We start from the raw sequence: 24,171 nt of genomic DNA on the forward strand, positions 1-24,171 counted from the left end.
TAACTAAAAAATAGGACGTGCTGGACGAAGATGGTTTTCAGATTTGCAGTCAGCAAGTGAAATTTATTAAAGAACAGGTGTAAGAATCCTAGTTAACCAGTAAAATTTGTATTTGAACCTCAAAGTGTTACTGAATAATGGCATTTCATTCTTGCCTTGCTTTTCCTGATGAGTCCCCAGAATGAGAATATATAAACATTACATACTGTAAAAATATAAAATACACTGAATGCATATATGGATGGCACGGTGGCGCAGTGGGTAGCGCTGCTGCCTCGCAGTTAGGAGACCTGGGTTCGCTTTCCGGGTTCTCCCTGCGTGCGTTTCCTCCGGGTGCTCCAGTTTCCTCCCACAGTGCAAAGACATGCAAGTTAGGTGCATTGGCGATTCTAAGTTGTCCTTAGTGTGTGCTTGGGGTGTGTATGCGTGTGTGTGCCCTGTGGTGGGCTGGCACTTTGCCCGGGGTTTGTTTCCTGCCTTTGTGCCCTATGTTGGCTGGGATTGGCTCCAGCAGACCCCTGCGACCCTGTAGTTAGGATATAGTGGGTTGGATAATGGATGGATGGATGAATGTATATATACAAACACCCCCATACGTACGTGTGTGTGTGTGTATTTATGTATATACAACTAATGCAGGTGTGCTGCAGCCATTAAAGTAATTTAAGCCTTTCAATTTGAAGCAATTTGCACAGGTGTCCCAGCTTCTGTTGATTACTTAAATGCCTTCTGTGTGTCTTAAAGCAGCATTGATACAGACTTTTGTTACTTCAATCTCTATTACTTGGACAATATTGCACTGTTGATCGCAAGAAGATGGTAATAAATCAAATAAGACAGAGCATTATTACTCTTAGTGTCTGCCTTTTATTTAGAGAAATTACAAAAAAAACAATTCAAGTGTCAGTGAGTCCAGTGGCATCCTACACCATCCAAAGGTAATTGGACACTCGAAACTCTGATGGGAAGAGATGGGGCAGACCCAAAGTCACTAGCCAATCGGAAGACAAGTTTCTGATGGTCACCAGGTTGTGTGATCAAATGCGCCTCACATCTTATCCATGCAGGTCGACAAGAAGCGAGTGTCAGTTTGTTCTGTTGAGAGGAGACTTTGCATTGTAGGTTCGACAGGGCGAGTGGCAGGAAGAAAGCTATTCCGTAAAGGACATAATAGGGCCTGGAAATACAGGCTGCGGACTACTGCAGACTGGAAGAAAATGTTACGGACCGGTGAATCCAAATTTGAAATCTTCTGTGTATCATGCATGAGTAGGTGAATTGATGGTTCCTCAGTGTGTGACACTAACTGTCAAACATGGAGGAGGAAGTGTAATGGCCTGGGGTCCTTTTGGTGGAGGCAGAGTTGGTGACTTGTGCAGAATGACTGGCATTTTGAATCAAAAGAGTTACCACAGTTTGGCTGTTATATCATCAAAAGGGGACTACTTGGATGAATCAAAAATTTGAATAAAGTTTTTGTACACTTAATGACTACTTGACTGACTGCTTTTTATTTTCCATTTATTTGTTCAGTGCCTTGATTTCATGAAACAGTAAGACATTAAACTGCGTGCATTACCATAAAAGCTGAAAAAAAGGAGGTGTTCGAAAACTTTTGACTGGTGTGTGTGTATGAAAACAACCCAGATTACTCTATTGGCTACTCTGGTTAACTTTGCTAAATGCTTATTGACAGCGTGGTTTCCTGTCTGAGATGTTTTCATATTTTCACACTAAGTAGCCTTTTCAGAAAGTGGGGCGGAGGTGGAATGCCTGGCATTGCCAAGCAAATGAATTACGAAACAGAAGCATTTTTCAAAGTGTTATACATGGCATATTTTACTGTTCCACTTCTTGCTTCATTTTCCTTTTCCTGGAGCTTGACTTTTCTCTGAATCGTTGCACGTTCATTTCTGCCGTTAGTTTTGATGTCCACTTTGTTGTCAGTTATTGTGTTGGTGAGTATTTTGGGGTGTTTGCCATCTATACTCCAGTACAGGTGTCTCCGACCTTCCAGAGAGCTACTTTTACAAAATGAAAATGGCCGAGAGCTCCTCATGTTTTCTAACGTTTATTCTCATAACATATTTCAAATCAAGCAAACTGAAAAAACTTGTTTTGCCTGAACATTTACCAAATATTGGCGTCCACAACTCACATTTTGCATTAAAACATCACAAAAAGTATTTTGTTCACCTACAAGTGCATTTTGTATGTCTGTATGCCTTTTCTCACACCATTGGATTAAAACACGAATGCTATCAAAACTAAACACTGCAATTACAAATACACAGGTATGACTTGTCATTTTGTTACATGTCACTGTTTCACTTTACAAGAGTATCCACATGTCCAGTTGCATGTGTGACGTGTTTTTCAGTTAGTCAGATGACTGGCACTGCATGGAGTCAACAAGAGAGGCAGGTGTATGGTGGAGTGGTTCACACTTATGGTGGAGATTCTCATAGTTATGTGGCTCTGCTAAGAAATGCTGAGAATGCTGTTGAGACTTTAACTGCTCATTATTTTGAAGGTTTACTAATATATAATATATAAAATCCAATGTCTCTCTGCTGTCCGCTTTTCACAAGATAACTACTTAACGGATTTAGGTCAGGTTTGTTCTATAATTTGCTTGAACATTCCGGTGTGACTTCTCCAATTTCGCTACGTATCAGAGTTCGCTTGTGGTGCCGATTTTATTTGCTCGAATCCAAGATCCGCGCAACGGGTCGGGGCCTTCCTCACTCACTCACTCACTAGCTTCCGGGCGTGTTCCTTATCTCAACAGAGAACAATGAAATCAACTTTGTTTGATATTTAAAATAAAGTGTTACTTAGGTCTTGATGAGTTTGAGTCCGGATATTCTCTTAAGTGTCTGCCACATTGAAAAGAGTGATTGCATTTCAGATTGTGGATCGTGATTTTGTGTTAAAAGGATCATGATGTGATTTTTTGCAAAGATCGCACCCCTAAGTTGACTTAAAGTTTTCAAATTTATGTAGGATTCATTAACCCTTTGGCGAGCTATTTGGAAAGGGGCTGCGAGCTACGTGTTGGAGACCCCTGCTCCAGTATAATGAAATTCTTCAGATGTTGCTTATCAATATAATTGGACTCTGCTCCTCACGTCCTGCCTATACAGTACTTTTACTTTGATCTTCGGTGCTCAGGCAGTGTGGCCCAATGGGTTATCTCTGTCACCCAGACAGCATCATCTCACCTGTATCAGTTCACATTAGAGCTGAAGAAACAGATTACCTTTGGGTAGTGTTTAAGATGGAAAGCTGCAGCGTGAAGAAAGTTTTAAGTGGTTAAGACACTGGACTATAAACCACTAAGCTGTGGTTCATTACCTGATCGGCCTTATTGTGTGACACAACACACTGAAAGGTCATGTGACACATTCAAAGGGGTGTTACTCTTTTCTAAACTGTCTAGTTTGTTAATAATTGAAAAATTTGTCAAGGATGCATCAAACTATTTATTTTTAGGTCTTTCATCCGTCTATTTCCTAACTTGCTTATCCATTCCATGGTGGGTTGGAGAGCTTGTGAATATTAATGCAGCTTCAAGTGCCAAGAGGGTACTAACTATAGATGAGACAGCATGGTATCACCTGCTTATGTCAAGCACAAACCCACATGGGGACAATTTAAAGTTGGCAGTAAACTGAAAGGGATTTGTTATGGGGTGGGTGGTAACTTGAGAAAAACCCACACAGACACTTAAAATGAATCCACGGCTCTGGAGTCTAGATGTATGAGGCAGCAGTTCAAATGAATGCCTTTCCTTCCTTACGCCTACATCTTCATCTGTAGATAGATTGTGAAGTTTATCCTCACTGGCTGCATTACATCCCATTGTGGCACCTGTTCAACTCTGGGTGACACGGCTGTTCACAAGGTAGGGTCATGGAATCCATGCAAAATATCACTTTGTTCCAGAGATGGTTCAGGGGATGTCTGGAGGTCACCGTTGACTACAGGGTGCAACACACATGAATTGTGCTGCAAGTCTGACATCTAAAATAAGATGCGGCAGCAGACTGTACTAAGACAACTGTAGAATTACTGGAATCATTACGATTTATACATTTTTATTGCTGTTTCCATGAGCTTCACCAGTTTTATGTAAGGCAATAAGCTGGCTGGAATTTGAACCCTGAGATGTGAAATAACAGCACTAAAAATGACACCATGTTGCTGTCCTAAACTTTGTTGTTTTACATTTGCTTCTTGCATTTCCATGTTCTCTTCTAGCTATGGCTTCATCTGATCTAATGCACTTATAAAACTTATACTACTTGCTGGTTTGGTAATCTCATGTTGAATCAATGATTTATTTTTTTTTTGTTTCAATAATTTTCTGAAAGTGGCACTAAAGTCTTTTCTCCTTCTCTCTTTTTAGCAGGATGAAGAGAATGGCAATAGAGGTAAGGCTCTCTTTATGTTCTCATTATAGTAAAGTGATGCGTGGGAATTTTGAGTACGATGAATAATTGTGTCCACGTCCCATTTTATTATTGCGTGGCATTGGGTGGGGAGACTGGAGTTCAAAAGAGGTGACTGTAGTCCTGTTAATGTTTAGAAATTTGTATTTTTGTTTTAAATTTAAATAAGAATTCACTGTTGGCTGCTTCAAAAAAAAAAAACTTATCTGCATGTCTATTAGTCTTGCGGGGAGCCAGACGTGATTCTCAAACAAGGGTACACGTCTGGGGACAACCTGTCACAAAGTGTGGAGTGAAGAAATCCTCGCACTGCAAAGGCTCTGCCCACAGGGATTCTTCCTAAAACATCTGCCCCCAATTCCTCCAGTCTGTGCATTTTAAACCTTTGCCAGGGTTTCAGGGAGAGCGCAAAAGATACTGAACAAAAGGCAGAAATTACCGTTAGACATTCAAGAGCTCGGTAGCATAAGGCAAATGAAGCTTTATAATAACAATGGAGACAGACAGACACACACACACACGTAGACCACCACAGCTGTAGCACTCTGCACGTTTGAGAAGTGTATCTGTCTGATGCAATATCGTTGTCATTTTAACTATTGCATCACCAATAGCAAATAGAATTAGATGAGCATTGTGGTCTGTGGATATATAACATGTTAAAGCACTGTGGCTATTGTTCTATGGCATAATTGCATTTCCAGTTATATAATAATGTTCAGTTTCTTCAGTTATTCATTAGAGTAGAGACAGTAGAGTCAGATGGTGGATGTTGTGCAGCCTCATGTGTGCATCTCCTGGTGTCACTGGGCATATTTGTTGATTCAGGTATTTTGAAAACTGAAATCTGCATCTTCTATAGCTCTTCCTTCTCGGCTCTCCTAACAGCAGTCCTTTTTATAGAGTGTGACACACCGTTTAATTCAAATGCATATTTTCATGAATATAGCTGGCAATTTGTTGAAGCTTACATCGACACCTGCACTGAAGAACGGAGAGCACACACAGCACATGTGACATTCATGTTTACCATTCAGCCATTGATGTTGTCAGATGGCAATGTATAATCTGATTTTGCAGAAAGGCTTTTCAGGTTATCTTGCCTCAGGGTTTGTTTATTTTTCAAACTTGTTATGCTCTCTCTGAACACGACACGCATTTTTATTTCTAATTTTTTTTTTTGAGAGCCCAAAACGTCTGTAGACCGTTCATCGTAAACAGAATTTTGTTGTCTGTCGGATCAGATTTATGAGACCACCTCTGATCTTTGCAGTACTTTGAGAACTGTCTTCACGAGTTTAGAAATGTGACACTCAGTGAGCAGTCTAATTGTCCCCACCCAGTTTTAAGCAAAATTCTCTCCTGGTTGTCTCCAGACTTCTCGATTTATACATCTGGCTTCAACGAAACTACATGTCTACTCTCAGCCATAAACTATTGGGAGCCTTACATAAGTCCTGATAAAGAATGCAAAACTAAATAGAGCTTCTGAAGCTTTCATAATTCTTTGCCATGAGGAAGGCTTAATGTTGTTTGATGCTTTTTTTTCTTAAAATTATATTTTGGATGTAGCCATGATGCTCTTCTGAACCTCATAACTAGTGTATAGTTGTTACGAGCAGGAATTCATGGTAAATTGGGCATTTTATTATCAGGATTGGCTCATAAAGGAATCTCCTCTGTCCGAGGCAATGTCATGATTGTCTGAACCAACATATACACAACAGAAGCAAGACTCTCGCTTGCCATCCAAAATGGCAGTGTATGACACTTGTTCTTGCTGGCTGTAACAGGATAAAAAAATCTAACAAGTTTAAATTACCATCTTGGAGAGGGTATTGCCGGTACAATTGCTCTATGTACCTCAAGGGTAAAGGAAAAATGTTCACGTTTTGTGCACTGCAGCCCGCTGCTGCTTTTGCTAGTCAAGCTGCCATTTGTGAAAGTTGATGCATTCAGTCAGGGCAGCCTTAAAGCAAAGTCCATTACTCTGATGAAAATTCATTCAGCTTAGCACTGTTATTAATTTTTTAAGTTATTGTTATTTTTCTACTGTTGTCGTTCTATTTTGTACTTTGTTTATATACTGTGGGTGCGGAAAATATTCAGACCCCCTTCAATTTTTCACTCTTTGTTATATTGCAGCCATTTGCTAAAATCATTTAAATTTATTTTTTTCCTCATTAATGTACACACAGCACCCCATATTGACAGACAAAAAAAAGAATTTTTGAAATTATTTCAGTTTTTCTTTTTTAAAAAATCTGCAACATCACATGGTCCTAAGTATTCAGACCCTTTGCCGTGACACTGCTATATTTAACTCAGGTGCTTTCCATTTCTTCTGCTCATCTTTGAGGTCACCTTCATTTGAGTCCAGCTGTGTTTGATTATACTAATGTGTGGCTTTCCTAATCAAGTCCAAACTGTCTTTATAAGACCTTACAGCTCACAATGCATGTCAGAGCAAATGAGAATCATGAGGTCGAAGGAACTGCCTGAAGAGCTCACAGACAGAATTGTGGCAAGGCACAGATCTGGCCAAGGTTACAAAAATATTTCTGCTGCACTTAAGGTTCCCAAGAGCACAGTGGCCTCCATAAGACATTTGGGACGACCAGAACTCTTCCTAGAGCTGGCTGTCCGGCCAAGCTGAGCTACCGGGGGAGAAGAACCTTGGTGAGAGAGGTAAAGAAGAACCCAAAGATCACTTTGGCTGAGCTCCAGAGATGCAGTCAGGAGATGGGAGAAAGTAGTAGAAAGTCAACCATCACTGCAGCCCTCTACCTGTCAGGGCTTTATGGCAGAGTGGCCTGTCGGAAGCCTCTCCTCAGTGCAAGACACACGACAGCCCGCATGGAGTTTGCTAAAAGACACCTGAAGGACTCTGAGATGGTGAGAAATAAGATTCTCTGGTCTGATGAGACCAAGATAGAACTTTTTGGCTTTAAATCTAAGCGGTATGTGTGGAGACAACCAGGCACTGCTCATTACTTGTCCAATACAGTCCCCACAGTGAAGCATGGCGGTGGCAGCATCATGCTGTGGGGGTGTTTTTCAGCTGCAGGGACAGGACGACTGGTTGCAATCGAGGGAAAGATGAATGCGGCCAAGTACAGGGATATCCTGGACAAAAACCTTCTCCAGAGTGCTAAGGACCTCAGACTGGGCCGAAGGTTTACCTTCCAACAAGACAATGACCCTAAGCACACAGCTAAAATAACGAAGGAGTGGCTTCACAACAACTCTGTGACTGTTATTGAATGGCCCAGCCAGAGCCCTGACTTAAACCCAATTGAGCATCGCTGGAGAGACCTAAAAATGGCCGTCCACCAACGTTTACCATCCAACCTGACAGAACTGGAGAGGATCTGCAAGGAGGAATGGCAGAGGATCCCCAAATCCAGGTGTGAAAAACCTGTTGCATCTTTCCCAAGAAGACTCATGGCTGTATTAGCTCAATAGGGTGCTTCTACTAAATACTGAGCAAAGGGTCTGAATACTTAGGACCATGTTATATATTTTAGTTTTTCTTTTTTAATAAATCTGCAACAATTTCAAAAATTATTTTTTTTGTCTGTCAATATGGGGTGTTGTGTGTACATTAATGAGGGAAAAAATTAATTTAAATGATTTTAGCAAATGGCTGCAATATAACAGAGTGAAAAATTGCAGGGGGTCTGAATACTTTCCGTACCCACTGTATGGTTGACGGAAATGACGGTTGTTGCTAAGTCACGTGGGCTGATGGTGCCTGTTGTGAAACATGGTGGTGCGCTCAGACAGGATTTAAACAAAGGAGTGATTGTGCTGCTGTTTAGGATTCTCAAAAAACTAAAATCGCAAAATCAAGTGTCAGAACTGAAATGAGAGGCAAAAAAATTGAAGCTTAAAATAGTAAGCAAAAGATCAGCACCAAAAAGACCGTGGAGAATTTAGAGATAAGAATAACTTACGTTCAACAATAGGATTTTGTTTGCACAAAAATCACCATAAAGGATGACCTTTTAACCTGTCAGGTTGTAATCAGAATGTCACAACCTTTGAGGAACCACAGTGCGAATGCTGACCTAACCTGCTAGAAAATAAATAGAGCTGTCCTTAAACAACCAACATGGTAGTCACAGTGGTGCAAAATATTAGATTAGATAAACTATTAATCCTAAAGTGAAACTAAAGATGCATACAGCACCTTAAATATAAAAAAAACAAAGATGCAGAGTAACAAGACAAACAATACAATCAGCCAGTAGATAGACGTATAAATAAATAAATAAACATATGTTGTGCAGAAACAGCAAAATGAACTTAGGTTATGAGAATTTAGTCTGGGCCATCAGGAGGAAGCATATGGATGGGCAGAAAAGACCTCCAGAGTTGCTTCTTAGCACATCTTAAAGGAATGAGACTGTGGTGAAGTTGTCACCTCCCGGAGGGGATTTTTCATGACGGCATCCATTTTTGTCTCCATCCTCTCTTCCACAGCAGCTTCCAGTGTGTCCAGGGTCAGCCCAGTGCATGGAGCAGACTTTCCTTACAAGTTTGTTCAGGCATTGTGTGCCATTTGAATTCAAGTTGCTTCCCCAACAGACTGCAGCCTGGAACGCCACACTGGCTACTACGGACTAATTAAACATTTCTACCAGCATCCTCAAAACCTCAAAATACCCCCCAAAATAAAATCAAGCAACTATTCAGAAGACTAAATTTAGAATGAAACTTAGGAGAAAAAAAAAATGCGTGCAAAAGGGTACCATAAAATACCTATGAAATATTTAAAACAGCGTAGCTCATGACAGTGACTAAGCCCTGTGTCCAGTAACTGCACTATTTTATGTGGATTTTCCTTCTATATTATTATTATTATTATTATTTATTTATTTTTACAACTCTGATGTGTGCTGTTTAATCCCCAGTGTGTGCAATTACAAATGTATAATATTTGGAGATTTTACCTGAGCATTAGTGTTGTGTTCATTACATTTTTAAATGAGATGTAGATTGGTGGTGTTGTCTTCGGGTGTAACATTAAGCCATGTGCATTAAAGTTTTCAGGAATGTCCTGGACAAGAAGATACAAAAATGAGGCTGATATTTTAGCTTTATTATTATTTTTTTTTTTACTTTTTTTTGTTTTTGTCCGGAATTTTGACACAAATGCATGTATTCATAGTGTTGATCACAAATGGGACATTTTTGCCTTTAAACGAGAAATCGGAAATTTAAATAAAAAATCAGCATAGGTCTTCAATTATGTTTGGTGCTTTGGCACCTCTTGAACTGAATTAATTTGCTGCTATGAGGACTGAATTGAACTCACAGTCATTTCATGTCATGTCGGGTGTGTTTGGAATGAGCTGTGCTGGGAAAACAAGTTAACAACATATGTAACTGGCTGAGGTCAGAGTGCATTTTTGTCATTAACTAAACTAAAGGGACAGAATAGACTAAACACAAACACTTCAAATAGTCAGTGGTGATACATTGACATCTGGTTTTGCTACTGTAAAGTGAGTTGTGTTCAGGCTTGATTTCCAGCCATGATGTGCCTGGTGTGGTTGGGTTAGGGGAGAGGGATAGCGGGAGTGGGGGGGAGTGATGTTTTACCAAACAGTCCCAAAGACGATCAAGATGTGCCATCCAGGTGACTTGTACATGTTAATGCTGGCATAGATTTTGCATCGCTTTTGACATATTAGGGTAGGTAGGTTACATTCATAAATGGATAAAATAACAAAAGTGAAATGTTTAAGGTGGTAAGGATTATAATTTTGTAGTTTATGAAGTTTATTTCAGTGATTTTTAATAGCAGTATCAATATTTTAGTATTGATGGAATTTTATCATTTAAAATGCCATACAAGGCATCCGTCCATCTTCACATTTTTAGAACACACTTAGGGTGTGGAGCCATTCACATCATGGCAAATTTGACTTAAATTGTAAATTGCTTTTAATGACTTGGCTTTTTTGATTTCAGGCTTTCTCTTTTTCATTTTTATAAGCCTAATGCTGCTGCTCCATGTATTTAAAGGATCAACATTTTCCTTCTTGGAAGTTATTTTTAAATGCATTGCTCTCATTAGTTTAGTATAATATGTAGCTTTTGCTGCATAAATGTTCATGAACAGTTTGCCTGTGGCAAATTAAAGACTTCTGTTGGCTTTCTGCATAGTAATCTTAGGCAGTTTATTGTGCACTATGGGCTTTCCTTAATCCTGTAACTGGATGTGCTAGTGTCTCTGCTAAGATGGTTTCAAAAATTTTAAACACAAGTACTGTATTTTATATCTTCAGATATTATATACACATAAACCTATAACTAGAATACTCCTTTAAGATTTGGGATAATAGGTTTGTGGTCACCCCTTGTGTATGTTTATGTCATGTCATTTTCTAACTTGTTTAATGCAGACTAGGGTCACAGAGAGGATATTTGTGTGTATATGCGCACACACAAAAATATATAGTACAATATAATATATTTAATATGAATATGATAGTCAAGGTTAGGAATTAGGATTGCACAGGAGACAGGGTTTCCAAAGTAGTACAGGTATCAACTGGTAAATGACACACTGTGGCTCCACCCTTCAGCTTAAAAGAACATAGTCTTCTTCGTTGAACAGGTTCAGTGCCTCGGGAAAAAGCAGCTGGGTCAGATGTGGCCTGGGGAAGAGAGGACAAAAGAGAGAGCAATTGGACTCGGTCTTTTAAATGTTCTAAGCATCGTGTGAGAAGCATGTTACGCGGTAAGGGAGCAAAACTGCTGCTGAGCCCGCAAAAAAGATGGTTAAGAGTGTGTTTGTTTCTCATTGAAATACTGTTAAGGAGGGGGCTTTCGACGGGCAGCTGTGTTTCTTTGCCAGTTTTCCTGTTTAACAGAGAGCTAGCTTGCAGCTCAAGAGAGTAACAGCACACAACAGCCGGCATAACATAGGAGTACGGTGTAGTGGAACTGCCGTTTTGAGCGACATATATATATGTGTATACAAGGGGTCCTCGGGTTACGACACAGTTCCGCTCCTACAACAGTGATGTAACCCGAATTTTGGTGTAAGTCGAAACACACGCTTGCCTAAGTCACTTACCTATCCTAACACATTTGCAAAATCATAATCTAGAACATAAAAACACAGCTAAGCTACAGAAAAAGGAAAAGGACATAAATATACTGTACTGTACTGTAGTAACAGAGACAATGCGTGAAAAAAAAATCCTGACCTTTATTCCTTCTCACATCTGTTTTTTTTAAGTTTTTATTGGAGTGAGTGTTGTAAACTCGAAACGTCCTATGTCGAGATGTTGTAACCCAAGGACCCCCGTATATGTATATATATATATATATACACTCACCTAAAGGATTATTAGGAACACCTGTTCAATTTCTCATTAATGCAATTATCTAATCAACCAATCACATGGCAGTTGCTTCAATGCATTTAGGGGTGTGGTCCTGGTCAAGACAATCTCCTGAACTCCAAACTGAATGTCAGAATGGGAAAGAAAGGTGATTTAAGCAATTTTGAGCGTGGCATGGTTGTTGGTGCCAGAGGGGCCGGTCTGAGTATTTCACAATCTGATCAGTTACTGGGATTTTCAGGCACAACCATTTCTAGGGTTTACAAAGAATGGTGTGAAAAGGGAAAAACATCCAGTATGCGGCAGTCCTGGGGGCGAAAATGCCTTGTTGATGCTAGAGGTCAGAGGAGAATGGGCCGACTGATTCAAGCTGATAGAAAAGCAACTTTGACTGAAATAACCACTCGTTACAACCGAGGTATGCAGCAAATCATTTGTGAAGCCACAACACGCACAACCTTGAGGCGGATGGGCTACAACAGCAGAAGACCCCACCGGGTACCACTCATCTCCACTACAAATAGGAAAAAGAGGCTACAATTTGCACGAGTTCACCAAAATTGGACAGTTGAAGACTCGAAAAATGTTGCCTGGTCTGATGAGTCTCGATTTCTGTTGAGACATTCAAATGGTAGAGTCAGAATTTGGCGTAAACAGAATGAGAACATGGATCCATCATGCCTTGTTACCACTGTGCAGGCTGGTGGTGGTGGTGTAATGGTGTGGGGGATGTTTTCTTGGCACACTTTAGGCCCCTTAGTGCCAATTGGGCATCGTTTAAATGCCACGGGCTACCTGAGCATTGTTTCTGACCATGTCCATCCCATCATGACCACCATGTACCCATCATCTGATGGCTACTTCCAGCAGGATAAAGCTCGAATCATTTCAAATTGGTTTCTTGAACATGACAATGAGTTCACTGTACTAAAATGGCCCCCACAGTCACCAGATCTCAACCCAATAGAGCATCTTTGGGATGTGGTGGAACGGAGTCGTGCCCTGGATGTGCATCCCACAAATCTCCATCAACTGCAAGATGCTATCCTATCAATATAGGCCAACATTTCTAAAGAATGCTTTTAGCACCTTGTTGAATCAATGCCACGTAGAATTAAGGCAGTTCTGAAGGCGAAAGGAAGTCAAACACCGTATTAGTATGGTGGTCCTAATAATCCTTTAGGTGAGTGTATATGTACAGTATATATTCATAGCATTTGTAGTCTGAATCACAATCTGATTGTATGGGTGGTTGGTCTGCAAGTCGGCAAACAACTGCCACGCCCTCTCAGTTGTGAGAATGTATGTATGTATATATGTGTGTATATAAAAATATAAATATGTATATCTGTATGTACACACACACATACAGTATGTCATTATACTCTGCGTGTATGTAATGTAATATATATTGTGGCCTGGGGGTGGGCTCATTGTCACAAACCCTAAAAAAGACAAAGAGACTAAAACAATAAAGGAGAGAGGGTTTTTGTTCTAATTAAAAGCAATAACAAAGAAGAGTTATAGGACTTTGGTGACAAAAGTATAACAACTTTCTTTTGGTCTGTTGGCCTTGGAACCCCTGTTGATTTTGTTTTTTTTTTCTTCTGCCAAACTGGAGTTTTATTTTGTGTTTTGTGTCCTCCCAGCCATCTGACCTTATCATCGAACTTCTCTTCAGAGACTTAGAATACACTAATACAGTGGACTCTTGACTTACGAACTCAGTTTGTTCACAAGGGCTGGTTGTAACTCAAGTTGGTTGTAAGTCAAGACTATTTTTCCCATAAGAAATAATGGAAATACCCATAACACATTCCAAACCTCCCACAGCAACACTTACTTAACCTTTTCATAATAATAAAGGGTTGTATAATGTGCATAATTTACCAAAAACATGAATAATTTTTCTAATATACTAATCAAAAAGTTATATAAAGTGCCTAGCCCACCAGAAACAACACTGTACAACATACTGTACTCACCATTTAAGTTGGCTTGTAGGAAGGGAGGAGAAGAATGAAATGGAAGGTGGTTATTGTCTGGAAGGAGAAGCCCCCTTCCATAAGAACATCAGGACTCTGGCTCTCTGTTGTCCTTTCTGTCCTTAGGAGAGGCTGTAGCCCACTAGGACCTGCTTCTGGCTCACTAGGTCTCAACCTTTTCGGAAATAAAAACTGGTCTAAGGTTGTCTGTTTCTGTCTTTTCCGCATAATTTCCTTCTTCGTTTCAAATGTGATCGCTTTCTTTACCTTCGTTACTTTCTCTTCCTTCCTTAGCCTCTTTTCTGGCTTTTTTGGGGCCATTTTGATAGCAATTATTGAAATAAATTATGTAAATCACTGCACTGACCGAAATTACGTCGACAAACAAACGTATTTGGGCTCCGACTGATGCTTACGAACGCTCTCGGCTGTTTGTTTACAATCGCACAAGCGGATACGTGTGGCAGCATTTGGGTCGTAATTTAAGACATTGGTCATTATTCAAAACAAACATTTTGGCCGTAAACCAAGTTGTTCACGTCAGGCCTGTCGTATATTGAGGGTCGACTGTATATTTAAAGGCCTTTACTTCTCAACTAATTATATTTCCATCCATTATATTTCCATGATTTTTCTAATTTTCCGCATATGGTGGTGCCTGTTATGGCAGCCATGGTAGTTTGGTACTACATCTTTTTTTGTTAAATTCATTGTCACCATGCAAATATTTGCTACCTCACACCCTGCGGGCACTTTCAGTGCCTTTTATCGGCATTTGAGCCTGTGGGAATGTTTTTCCACTGCCATTCCATCTCTCAAGCACGTTCCCGCCAACCCATCTTCTCAGACTCTGTCAATTTTTTCGAGGCAGCGTTCTCGCATCCTGTCTGCTTTTATACTTGCCATCTTTGAAGATGATGCTCTGAGCATGCCTCCCAGGCTATTTCTCTTCCTCGTGTGTCTTGCACTCCCTCTTTTGTCGCGTCACCAATTAGTTTGCTCAGAAGGACATGACACACAGACTTTATTTTTCTTGCCTAATTTAGCTTTTTTTCTATTCTTGTAACTATTTCTTAGGCATTTTATCAAGCTGCATTTTTGTGTATGAAAATGTGCTGCAGAAATAAATAAATGGATGGATGTTGTTCTGCCAGTTGATCTGTCATCCACTCTACACCTGATGCTAAGTTTACTGGAGCAAAGGCTCCAGACATTTTTTAATATGGATCCCTGGAATACTTGTGATGTCACTTCTGGTCTGGTCTAAAGCACCTCCGGCCAGATATAACTTTGCAAAACCTCTTTGGGGTGTTTGGTGTATATATGTAGATGTATGTGTGTGTATTGGGGTCTCATTTGATTGTTTCATTGTTAGCGTTACATTAAATTATGACATTTACTGCTTCGTGAATTATAATTAACCAGTAAAGGCGCACTGCACGGATAACGTGCATGAATACACTTGACTCTTTCTCTATACGTTTAGCATTTGTTTGATCAGAGGTTGATGCACATAAGCAGCTCTTCTTTTTTCCACCCTTACGGCCCACTTCTTCTCTTCTTTTGTTGGCATCTTTTCGCGTTAAAACTGATTAGGTTGGTGTTTGTATGTATGTTTTCTTTCGTTTTTCAGTTAAGCTGGCAGTTAAGTCTTCAATCTGCCTCAAGAATGATTTAAAATATGAAGAGGTGGGGAAATGATGGTGAAGGTGGTAGGGATAATACCGCGAGTTTATTCTACAATAAAGTAAAATAAAAAGAGGAATAACTTTGGAGGTTATTTTATGTAGTAGACGGTCATGTAGTATGTGTACCAACTTTCTAGTCAATAAGTCAAATGGTTTGCAATCCTGGACAGACAAACGGACTGCCACGGTAGTGTGTTTTATTTATTTATATATATATATATATATATATATATATATATATATATATATATATATATATATATATATATATATAAAGATCGTTGTACAACAATGTGCCCCCCATTACCTCGGCTTGTTTCTGACCCCACTGTAATCGCTTTCCTTTTGGTTAGGGTCACAGTAGCAGAAAAGTGAGTTGGACTGATCTGGACAGACCTGGACATCCTGTTCCTTAACGCCTCTTCCAGGTCCCCCTTTTAATTGCTTTTGATTGTTATCTTAATTTTGAAGTTTTCTTCAAAGTTTAAAAATCAGTCCTGAATTTTGTAGCATTTAGGACACCTTTCTATTCCCAAGTTGCAGTTTATATTGCTTGCAAAGCACATTTTTTTTTTTTTATTTAACCAAACCATCTCTGTACTCTAAGTTGTACATATGTGTCATTTTTTTTTCTGTAAGAATTTATTTGAATCTCCTCCGTCCTCTTAAGTGTACTGTGCAGATGGTGACACAAAATGCTGCTCTCAGTTTTGCCTTGAAGACGCACCTCAAATGTGAGGACAGTTTATGAAGAGACGTGGTGCCTTGGCACAAGAAAGAGAGTGCTTTCCTGTAATGCCTTAATCATCACGAGTTGCTTTCTAAATTGATTTTTAATTGCTGTCATCTTCGTTGAATGCATTTATTTTCTTATGTTTCCTCGTTCTCTAGAGTATTATTCAAACCGTCCTTAATAGCAAAAGCAGCACACAAGATGATCCTTTAAAATTTAGTAAATACATATTATGGACCAACCAAAATCCCAACTGTATACTGTTAAGTCATTTCAAAGCATTCTGATCCCCTTATTAGGAATAAGCAACTGTCAGCATGGTCCCCTTCAAAGCTGCTCTTTGTTTTTTTCTGGACTTTGCATTTTCTTCTACTGTCTAAGTGGCTAGATTGGCAATTACAAATTGGCGCTGTGCTGACGTGTGGCTTTAGTTACCCATCTAAGCTTTGTTCCTCTGTTGCGCCTGATGTTGCTCGAAAAGGCTCTTTTCCCCAGCAATCCTAAGCCTGATTACAAATACGCCTTGGAGTGTTTTAGTACCTAGGGTGTATTTATATATTCTCCATTTTCAAAAATAAGCAAAACCTTTGCTAATTTTATCCATATTTAAAAATGCTCTTTATTTCTAACACTTAACGGAGACCAGTCAAGTAGTGTGGCCAGTAGACCTTTAGACACAACTACACACGGACAGTCCCCGATTCATCCGAAGGTTATTTTTATTGGCAAACAATACCTCTGATAGGCTTCTTTTCCATAGGAGCTCACCATTCCCTCCTTTCCAATCCTTTTCTTTTTCTCCTCTTCTCATCCCAGGCCAGTGTTGTCCAACACCTCACTCAACTCTCTGGGTCAAATGGAGGGTTCTCTTTTAAAGCCTGACCCAAGGATTCTTTGCCTCTGGGAAGCACAGGACTACAGTAGTCTTTGTGCTGCCAGTATCTAACACCTGCCCCCTATGGACCCCACAAAACCTAACAGGGTAGCCCCATGGGACCACAACTCCCATTTCACCAGGGATGGTACCCTGGGGCTGGCGTCCCTGCAGCCACTGAAGGACACACTGGATAGGTATGGGTGCCTGCCTGCTACACCAGCCCCAAGGTACCATCCTTTTGTAACCATGTTTCCCTTACGTTCAGTTCCTGGACATGGTTACAGAAGGAAAGGGAAACATCTCAGCTCCCTCGCTGCCCTAAGTTTATGAAGGCTTCTTCGCTGGCCAAGGGAGCAGGGTCCATCCCGGTTGGGGTGCCAATCTGTCCCTCACCATTGATACAATAGACCCGCGTTTACCTTAAAAGTAATGGCTTTACAGGTGGACCACAGCCAAGATTGTGCTTGATTCACAGTTGGTTGCAGGTGGATAATTGACCTCTCCAGTCAAACTCTGATGACTGTGCTTGATTCATTTACCTCTCTGACAGATTGCGTGGGACATTAGCACTAAATTCACACGGGGGAACATGATGAGTAGAACTAAATTCACACGGGGATAAAAAAGGTTGGGAAGCACTGTATTAGGCTTCCAACTCTCAAGAACTGCTAGACGTGCAAGTTTGTTTTAGGCATTTGGTATTGCAGTATTTTTTAAAACTGGAAATTTGACATTTACATATTGTTAATGTAGTGTTTTGTAGGAAAAACCATCCATATTAAAAATCATAGCCATTAATAAATATACTGAAAGAAATAACACAAGCCACTCCATGTTTGACCAGCAATACCTGCTCATCATGGCACTGGAAAGTGATGACCTTTTGTATGTTAATTAGGATTACAAGTCAGGGCCGGGATATACTTGATGCTTAGAAGACTTCCGCACATGCATTATGCATGCCACGATTTCCCAGTGCTCTTTTCACTTGTCCTTTGAACACGACGTCAGAAATTAATGTGATATGTGAGCAGGTTTGGGTGGCCAGTGTGTTCAATTTTTGGTTTGTGACGTCAGTGTTGTTGTTTACTATCAAAATGGCTGAACGCTTTGAGGAAGAACTGATAGAGCAGGTTAGAAATTATCATCGTCTTTATGATGTGTTGATGTTTGATGAATGGTTCAATGTGGTGAAGCAAATCATCAAACTTAAATGCTGACATACAGATGTCTTTATAGTGCTTTTCTTCATTTCTTGCATAGGCAATACACGTTTTTCATATTCCCCATCATAATGATGCGATACACTTGAAGGTCTCACGTACCATCTTGCCGCTGTTGCCATCTTATTTTGTTTGTACTTTCGCAACATCTTCAGAATGCAACTTTCTTCCTTTATTTCACAACACAGCAAAACCAGATGTTTTCTCACCGTGATATTTCTTGCACAGCTGCCAGGTGTAATCCTTCAGATTTACTGTACATTTACACAATACGCATGCAAGTATAGTCAGTACACTGCTTGCATAGCAGCAGCATCCACAAGTGTGCAAGTTGCATAGCTTCAAGTATATGATGGCCCTAAGAATTTTACTGCATGCTTTACATGTGATGATAAAGATGGAATAAACTGAAATGGTAGGACCAAAATCTCAGGAAAAAGTTACATTCTCTTAAAGAGGGAGCATGCTCTGATAGAATGCATTGTCACACCCGCCACATGACGAAACACATAAGGATCCCAATTTAGGACCCGAATGCTGACACTGCAGCACCACACAAGTTCAAATGGAACAGCTAGAGTGTCAATCTTGCCTCCTACCCCCCAAAATTTTCCCCGCGAGTTGAAGGGCCCTGCTTGCAGGGCTGAATTCAGGCTAACATCATACCCAGGACAAAGCAATTGCTGGTTAAGGGCCTTGCTCAAGGACCCACCGGAGCAGAATCACTTCTGGCATTTACTCGATTCAAACCTGCAACCTTCTAAAAGCTGGTGCAGATCCCTAGCCTCAGAACCACCCAGCTCCCTCCTGGGCATAAAGGCATAAGAAATTTGACAAATGGGAGGAGAAGCACATTCCAGTGAGTTTGGAAGCATTTACTGGAACCTGAGCAGATCAGATGTTTCTGTGCACCTCAGAATTTATTGTGCAGCTGCTGTCAGCAGTTCCATCATCAATGGAGAGAAGTGTCACAGTACATAAGAAACAGAAGAAAGCAGTCCATCAAGTTGTCCCAACATCTCATCCACATTCATCTTAAAGGTTAGCAAGGTTCCTGCTTTAACTCCATGACTCAGAGTCCCACAACTCTTTGTATAAAGAAGTGCTTTGTAGCTTCAGTTTTAAATGCATGCCACCATAATTTCCACTGCTGTCCTTGACTACGTGATTCACTCTTAACACTAGAATTACCAAATCTTACGAAAAAATTCTTAAATCCGGCCCTCCTTAAATCCCTTCGCTCCTCTCCGTCAGCGTCTTTTGTCTTGTAAATGTGTTGATAAGCAGCAAGCAGCCTGCTATCACACACCCCCCCACTGCCGCACAAAGTTTTCTCAGCTCAAGTTTGTTTACCTGCGTGTCAGTTGCTTAGAGTTGTATAGAGTAAATAATATATCGTTATTTCGAACACATGCATTTCACGTGTGTTCCGTGTCTACAACAATCTGTGTAAACACATTGTTAAAACAGAAATGTTTTTCATGTTTTAGTAATAATTCACAAAATGTAGACATGAAGTGTATAATGTGTGAAGACTGAAGTCCAAATATCAAATAAACACTTTCACAGAAGGCCCAAGTATAATAAAAGAAGTGCGCTTCTATTCAAGAATATAACTGCAAAAAAAAGAACCCGTGTTAGGGTGTAACATTGACACACCCTTAGTACGACCACTTTGGTGGCGCAATGTTAAGAACTGGATGGTGATCAAAACATCACAGGTTTGATCCTGGACGACTCAGCTTTGAGAAGTGAGCTGCTCTTATTCTTACTATTTTAGAATAAAAACATACATTTGATTTGTGTCTGTAACGGCCGGTTTAAATTTATGGTACTTGTAAAGGTTAGCTTTTTTTTAAAAATTGTTTTTATTCAGTTTTATTCCTCCAGTCACATTCACGCTCCCCCCATCTGACACTACTGTTTTCACATAAAGACATGCTATAACAGAGGTGAACTCAGGTGATGACGAGGGTTCTACATCAGAGAAAGAAGACACGTCACAGTTTTAAAGTCTAAATCTCCCACATTTCTGTTTGTATGCCAGAAAGTGGAGAGGGGTTAAAAGTGTGTGTGTTTGCATCATCTCCACCTTGTTGTACATTTTTAACATAAATAAAAAAATTCAGTAAAAAACATTGATGATACGGGGGCACCTTTGTTATATTTTAACCTTGCTAAAGATTTGTGATCTTTATTGGTTTTGTTTGTAAAGCAATACTACTGCTTGAAAAAGGTCTATTTTAATTTTCTTGTTTTTTGTTAAATTTAGTCCATGACCAGTTGGAGGCTGCAGTTGAAATGGCCAGATATCTTGGTTTTATTCCAGTAATACCAAACTCTGCATTAGCTGAATGCTTCAACTCTTGAAATCGAGGTTATTCTTAGATCTTCCATAGAAATGACTGTGCAGAAAAAATCTCTGAAATGTTCATGCATTGTCCAATAGTGGTGGGGAAATGGACCCCAAGAGAGAACACGATTTCAGTTCCTGCATGCTCCTGGGGGAAGTCTTTAATGAAACTTCTCTCTCTCTCTCTGGAACCTGAGAATCGGCAAGAAAAGATTGCCCAAGGAATTTTTCCTGTTGCATAATACTTGGACCCAAAAAGAATGCTAGTGTGCCCAGCTTCGGAATAACATTATTTAATCAGAAAACAACATGAAATATCCCAACCCACACAAAGTGCCCAGCTGTGCAAAAGGGAAAGGGCAGCCAAAAGTTTGTTTTCAGCTTTACTTTGCTTTTTTTTTTTTATACCACATTCCATTTGTTGAACCTGATATTTTGCTGACAGCAAAAAAAAAAGTCTGCTGTGAATACCGTGTGGTGGTAACACTATATGTTACTGTATTAGAAGAATTTGCTGAAATGTGCTTGAATTTTGCATATTTTGTCCGCACGTCTCACAAAGAGCAACCATCGCTCAAGAGCCCACTGCCCTAACAAACACCAGCCACAGATGATCACCACATATGTAAATTTGTACCATTTGGATCACTTTCAGTTAAGCATATTACACTTTGGCATATCGTTTATGTAAGTGGTGGGCAACGATGGTCCCGGGGGGCCTCAGAAGCTGCAGGTTTTGTTCCAGCCCTGTTTCTTAATGTATACCCAACTATTTCTAATGAAGAACTTACTGCTCAAACATTTAAATGCTTTTTTTTAGTTGTCTCACTTGTCAAGATATCCCTCTCTTAATTGCGTATTTTAGTCTTAAACAGCTGCATTCACTGTTTTAATTTCTACTTGTTAGCAGTAAGATGCAAATGAGAAAAGGAGCCGGCAGTTCTCCATCTAACTTGTCTCCATTTACACCTGTGTGTATTCATCATCAATTTTAGGTAGGTAGACAGATAAGAAAGGCAGTATATAGCAGAGATAGACAGACAGACAGAATTTTATTTGTCCCCAATGGAAAATTTTGCTTTTCACAGGTGCTCCTTAATTAAATAAATACTCATCTACTAATTTATGTAAATAAATATACGCACACACACACTTTGGTTTGCACAAAGAAGAAAATTAGAAAGAAAACTTCTGATTTTGCTGTCACGGCCACAGTGAGGCAAATACACCAGCACTTCTAAACTAACATGTCTCCATTTACACCTGTATGTATTAATTGTCAATCATCGTCTGATATAATAAAATACTCAGAAGCAAGCTAAGAAGATAGAAAGTGAAGGAGTTAGAATTACTTCTATGTTTTAGGCTTCAAGTCACTTGGATGATATCTTTGGAAAGGGGTGACGTCTATGATATGAGATTGACTTGACATGACAGAGTTAAATCACAAATAAACCATGAAGTTAGGATCTCTTATTGGTAAGGACTGGTGTCTAATTGGGCAGTTAGGCTGAAACAAAACCTTCAGCCACTGCAGCTCCCCAGGTCTGGCATTGCACATTCGTACTTTAAATTATTTATATCTAATGTGTATATGTGCAAAATAGATAGATAGAAAGGAACTACAGTAATCCCTCCTCGATCGCGGGGTGTTGCGTTCCAGAACCCCCCGCGCTAGGTGAAAATCCGCGAAGTAGAAACCATATGTTTCTATGGTTATTTTTATATATTTTAAGCCCTTATAAACTCACCCACACTGTTTATAAATATTCCCCGCAGAGTTATACAGCATAATCCCTTTGTATTCTCTTAGATATTAGGTAAGATTCATTGAAATTACGTATATAAACACACTGTTTATATACAGTAAAACCTAAATATTATTTTAAAGATATTGAGTGTCTCCGATATCACATGTTACAGCCATTACGATAGACAGGCCACCAGCAATAAATACGTACAATGCAACAAAAATAGTATAAGTAGAAAATTAATTATGGTTACTCACCAACAATGACACGATGACTTGTCCGATAACAATGAGTTTTATTTTACTGCACAACAAAGGAGAGCGTTACAGCCCTTAAAGGAGCCACTTCAGGCGATTGTGTAGCACTGCCGTTGTTCTTCTTCAATCCAAACCCCTAAAGCAGATTCCATCCAGACTTCTGCCTTATTACATCCACTTACAACTTGTTTTGCACCCTGGTTAAAAGGACACTGCGGCCCTAGATCTTATATTCCGTTCCTACTTTTTCAATAGAAAGAATCATAGCCTTCAACAAATCCAAACGTTTACCTTTTCGGCAATCGTTAACATCTTCCGTTTGCTTGGGCACGGCCCCTGAAGCAGTAGCAGATCGTTTTGGAGCCATAATGAAGGGCTTGACTATGCACAAAGATAAACACAAAAGAGCACAACTCTTTACACAGCGAAACACGTTGATTCTGAATGAGTGAGACGAGACTTCCTGGTTAACATTGCATTCACCAAGCAGGAACTTAACTGCGTGCTCTGATTGGTTAGCTTCTCAGTCATCCGCCAATAGCGTCCCTTGTATGAAATCAACTGGGCAAACCAACTGAGGAAGCATGTACAGGAAGTAAAAAAGACACATTGTTCACAGAATCCGCGAAGCAGCGAAAAATCCGCGTTATATATTTAGTTATGCTTTCATATAAAATCCGCGATAGAGCGAAACCGCGAAAGTCAAAGCGGGATATAGCGAGGGATTACTGTATATATTTAACAGATAGATAGGCACTATATAATAGACAGATAGACAGACATGGGAAGTTTAGATAGAACTTTTTGTTCTTGGGAGAAACATGGATTTTTACAAAAGCTCTTTAAGTAAATAGATAGGTAAATAAATATACACCCGTGTCGGTCTGAACAAAGAAGAAAATTAAAAAGAAAACTTCTGACTTGGCTGTCACGGTCATAGTGAGTCAAAGGAACCAGCAGTTCAACATCAAGCTTGTCTCCATTTACGCCGGTGTGTATTCATTGTTGACTATCATCTGGTTTAATTAAATATTTGGAAGCCAAGAAGAAAAAAGTGAAGGAGTCTGTTTTAGGCTTCAAATTATTTGCATAATATACTTGGAAAGGAAAAAAGTATTTAATATAAATATGAGTTAAAATACAAAGAAGCAGTAAAGCTAAATAAGATTTGTTATTGGTAAGGATTGGCTTCTAATTAACTGGGTTAGAACAAAAAACCTACAGAGACTGCAGCTCTCCAGGACTGAAATTGTTTACTTGTGCTTTATATTATTTATTTGTAATGTGTGTATATACAAAGTAGATAGATAGATAGATAGACATGAGTGGTATAGATAAGTTTATTTGTCCCCAAGGTTATATTTGGATTTTTACAGAAGCTCTTTAAATGCATAAATAGAGAGAAAGATAAATATATACACACCTACACACACATTATGGTCTGAGCTCAAACCAGAATGACTTAAAAAGGAAGAAAAATTTTAAAAGA

The 24,171-nt window shown here is 39.6% G+C and overlaps 1 protein-coding gene across 8 annotated transcripts in view; it reads left to right on the plus strand.

The window, feature by feature from the left end:
* The window catches only part of LOC120529798 (rho GTPase-activating protein 21-like), a 408,601-nt gene that overhangs the window by 208,742 nt on the left and 175,688 nt on the right, over window positions 1-24,171 (plus strand). For 7 of the 8 annotated variants that reach the window (XM_039753942.1, XM_039753944.1, XM_039753943.1 and 4 more), the window contains one exon: window positions 4,412-4,436. In XM_039753942.1, the coding sequence (XP_039609876.1) occupies window positions 4,412-4,436 (25 nt within the window). Of the gene's footprint in view, window positions 1-4,411; window positions 4,437-24,171 lie in introns of those variants that run through there. The other variant, XM_039753948.1, reaches the window with a different exon arrangement.

The sequence above is a fragment of the Polypterus senegalus genome, chromosome 5 (assembly GCF_016835505.1).
Source record: "Polypterus senegalus isolate Bchr_013 chromosome 5, ASM1683550v1, whole genome shotgun sequence".
Taxonomy (NCBI): domain Eukaryota; kingdom Metazoa; phylum Chordata; class Cladistia; order Polypteriformes; family Polypteridae; genus Polypterus; species Polypterus senegalus.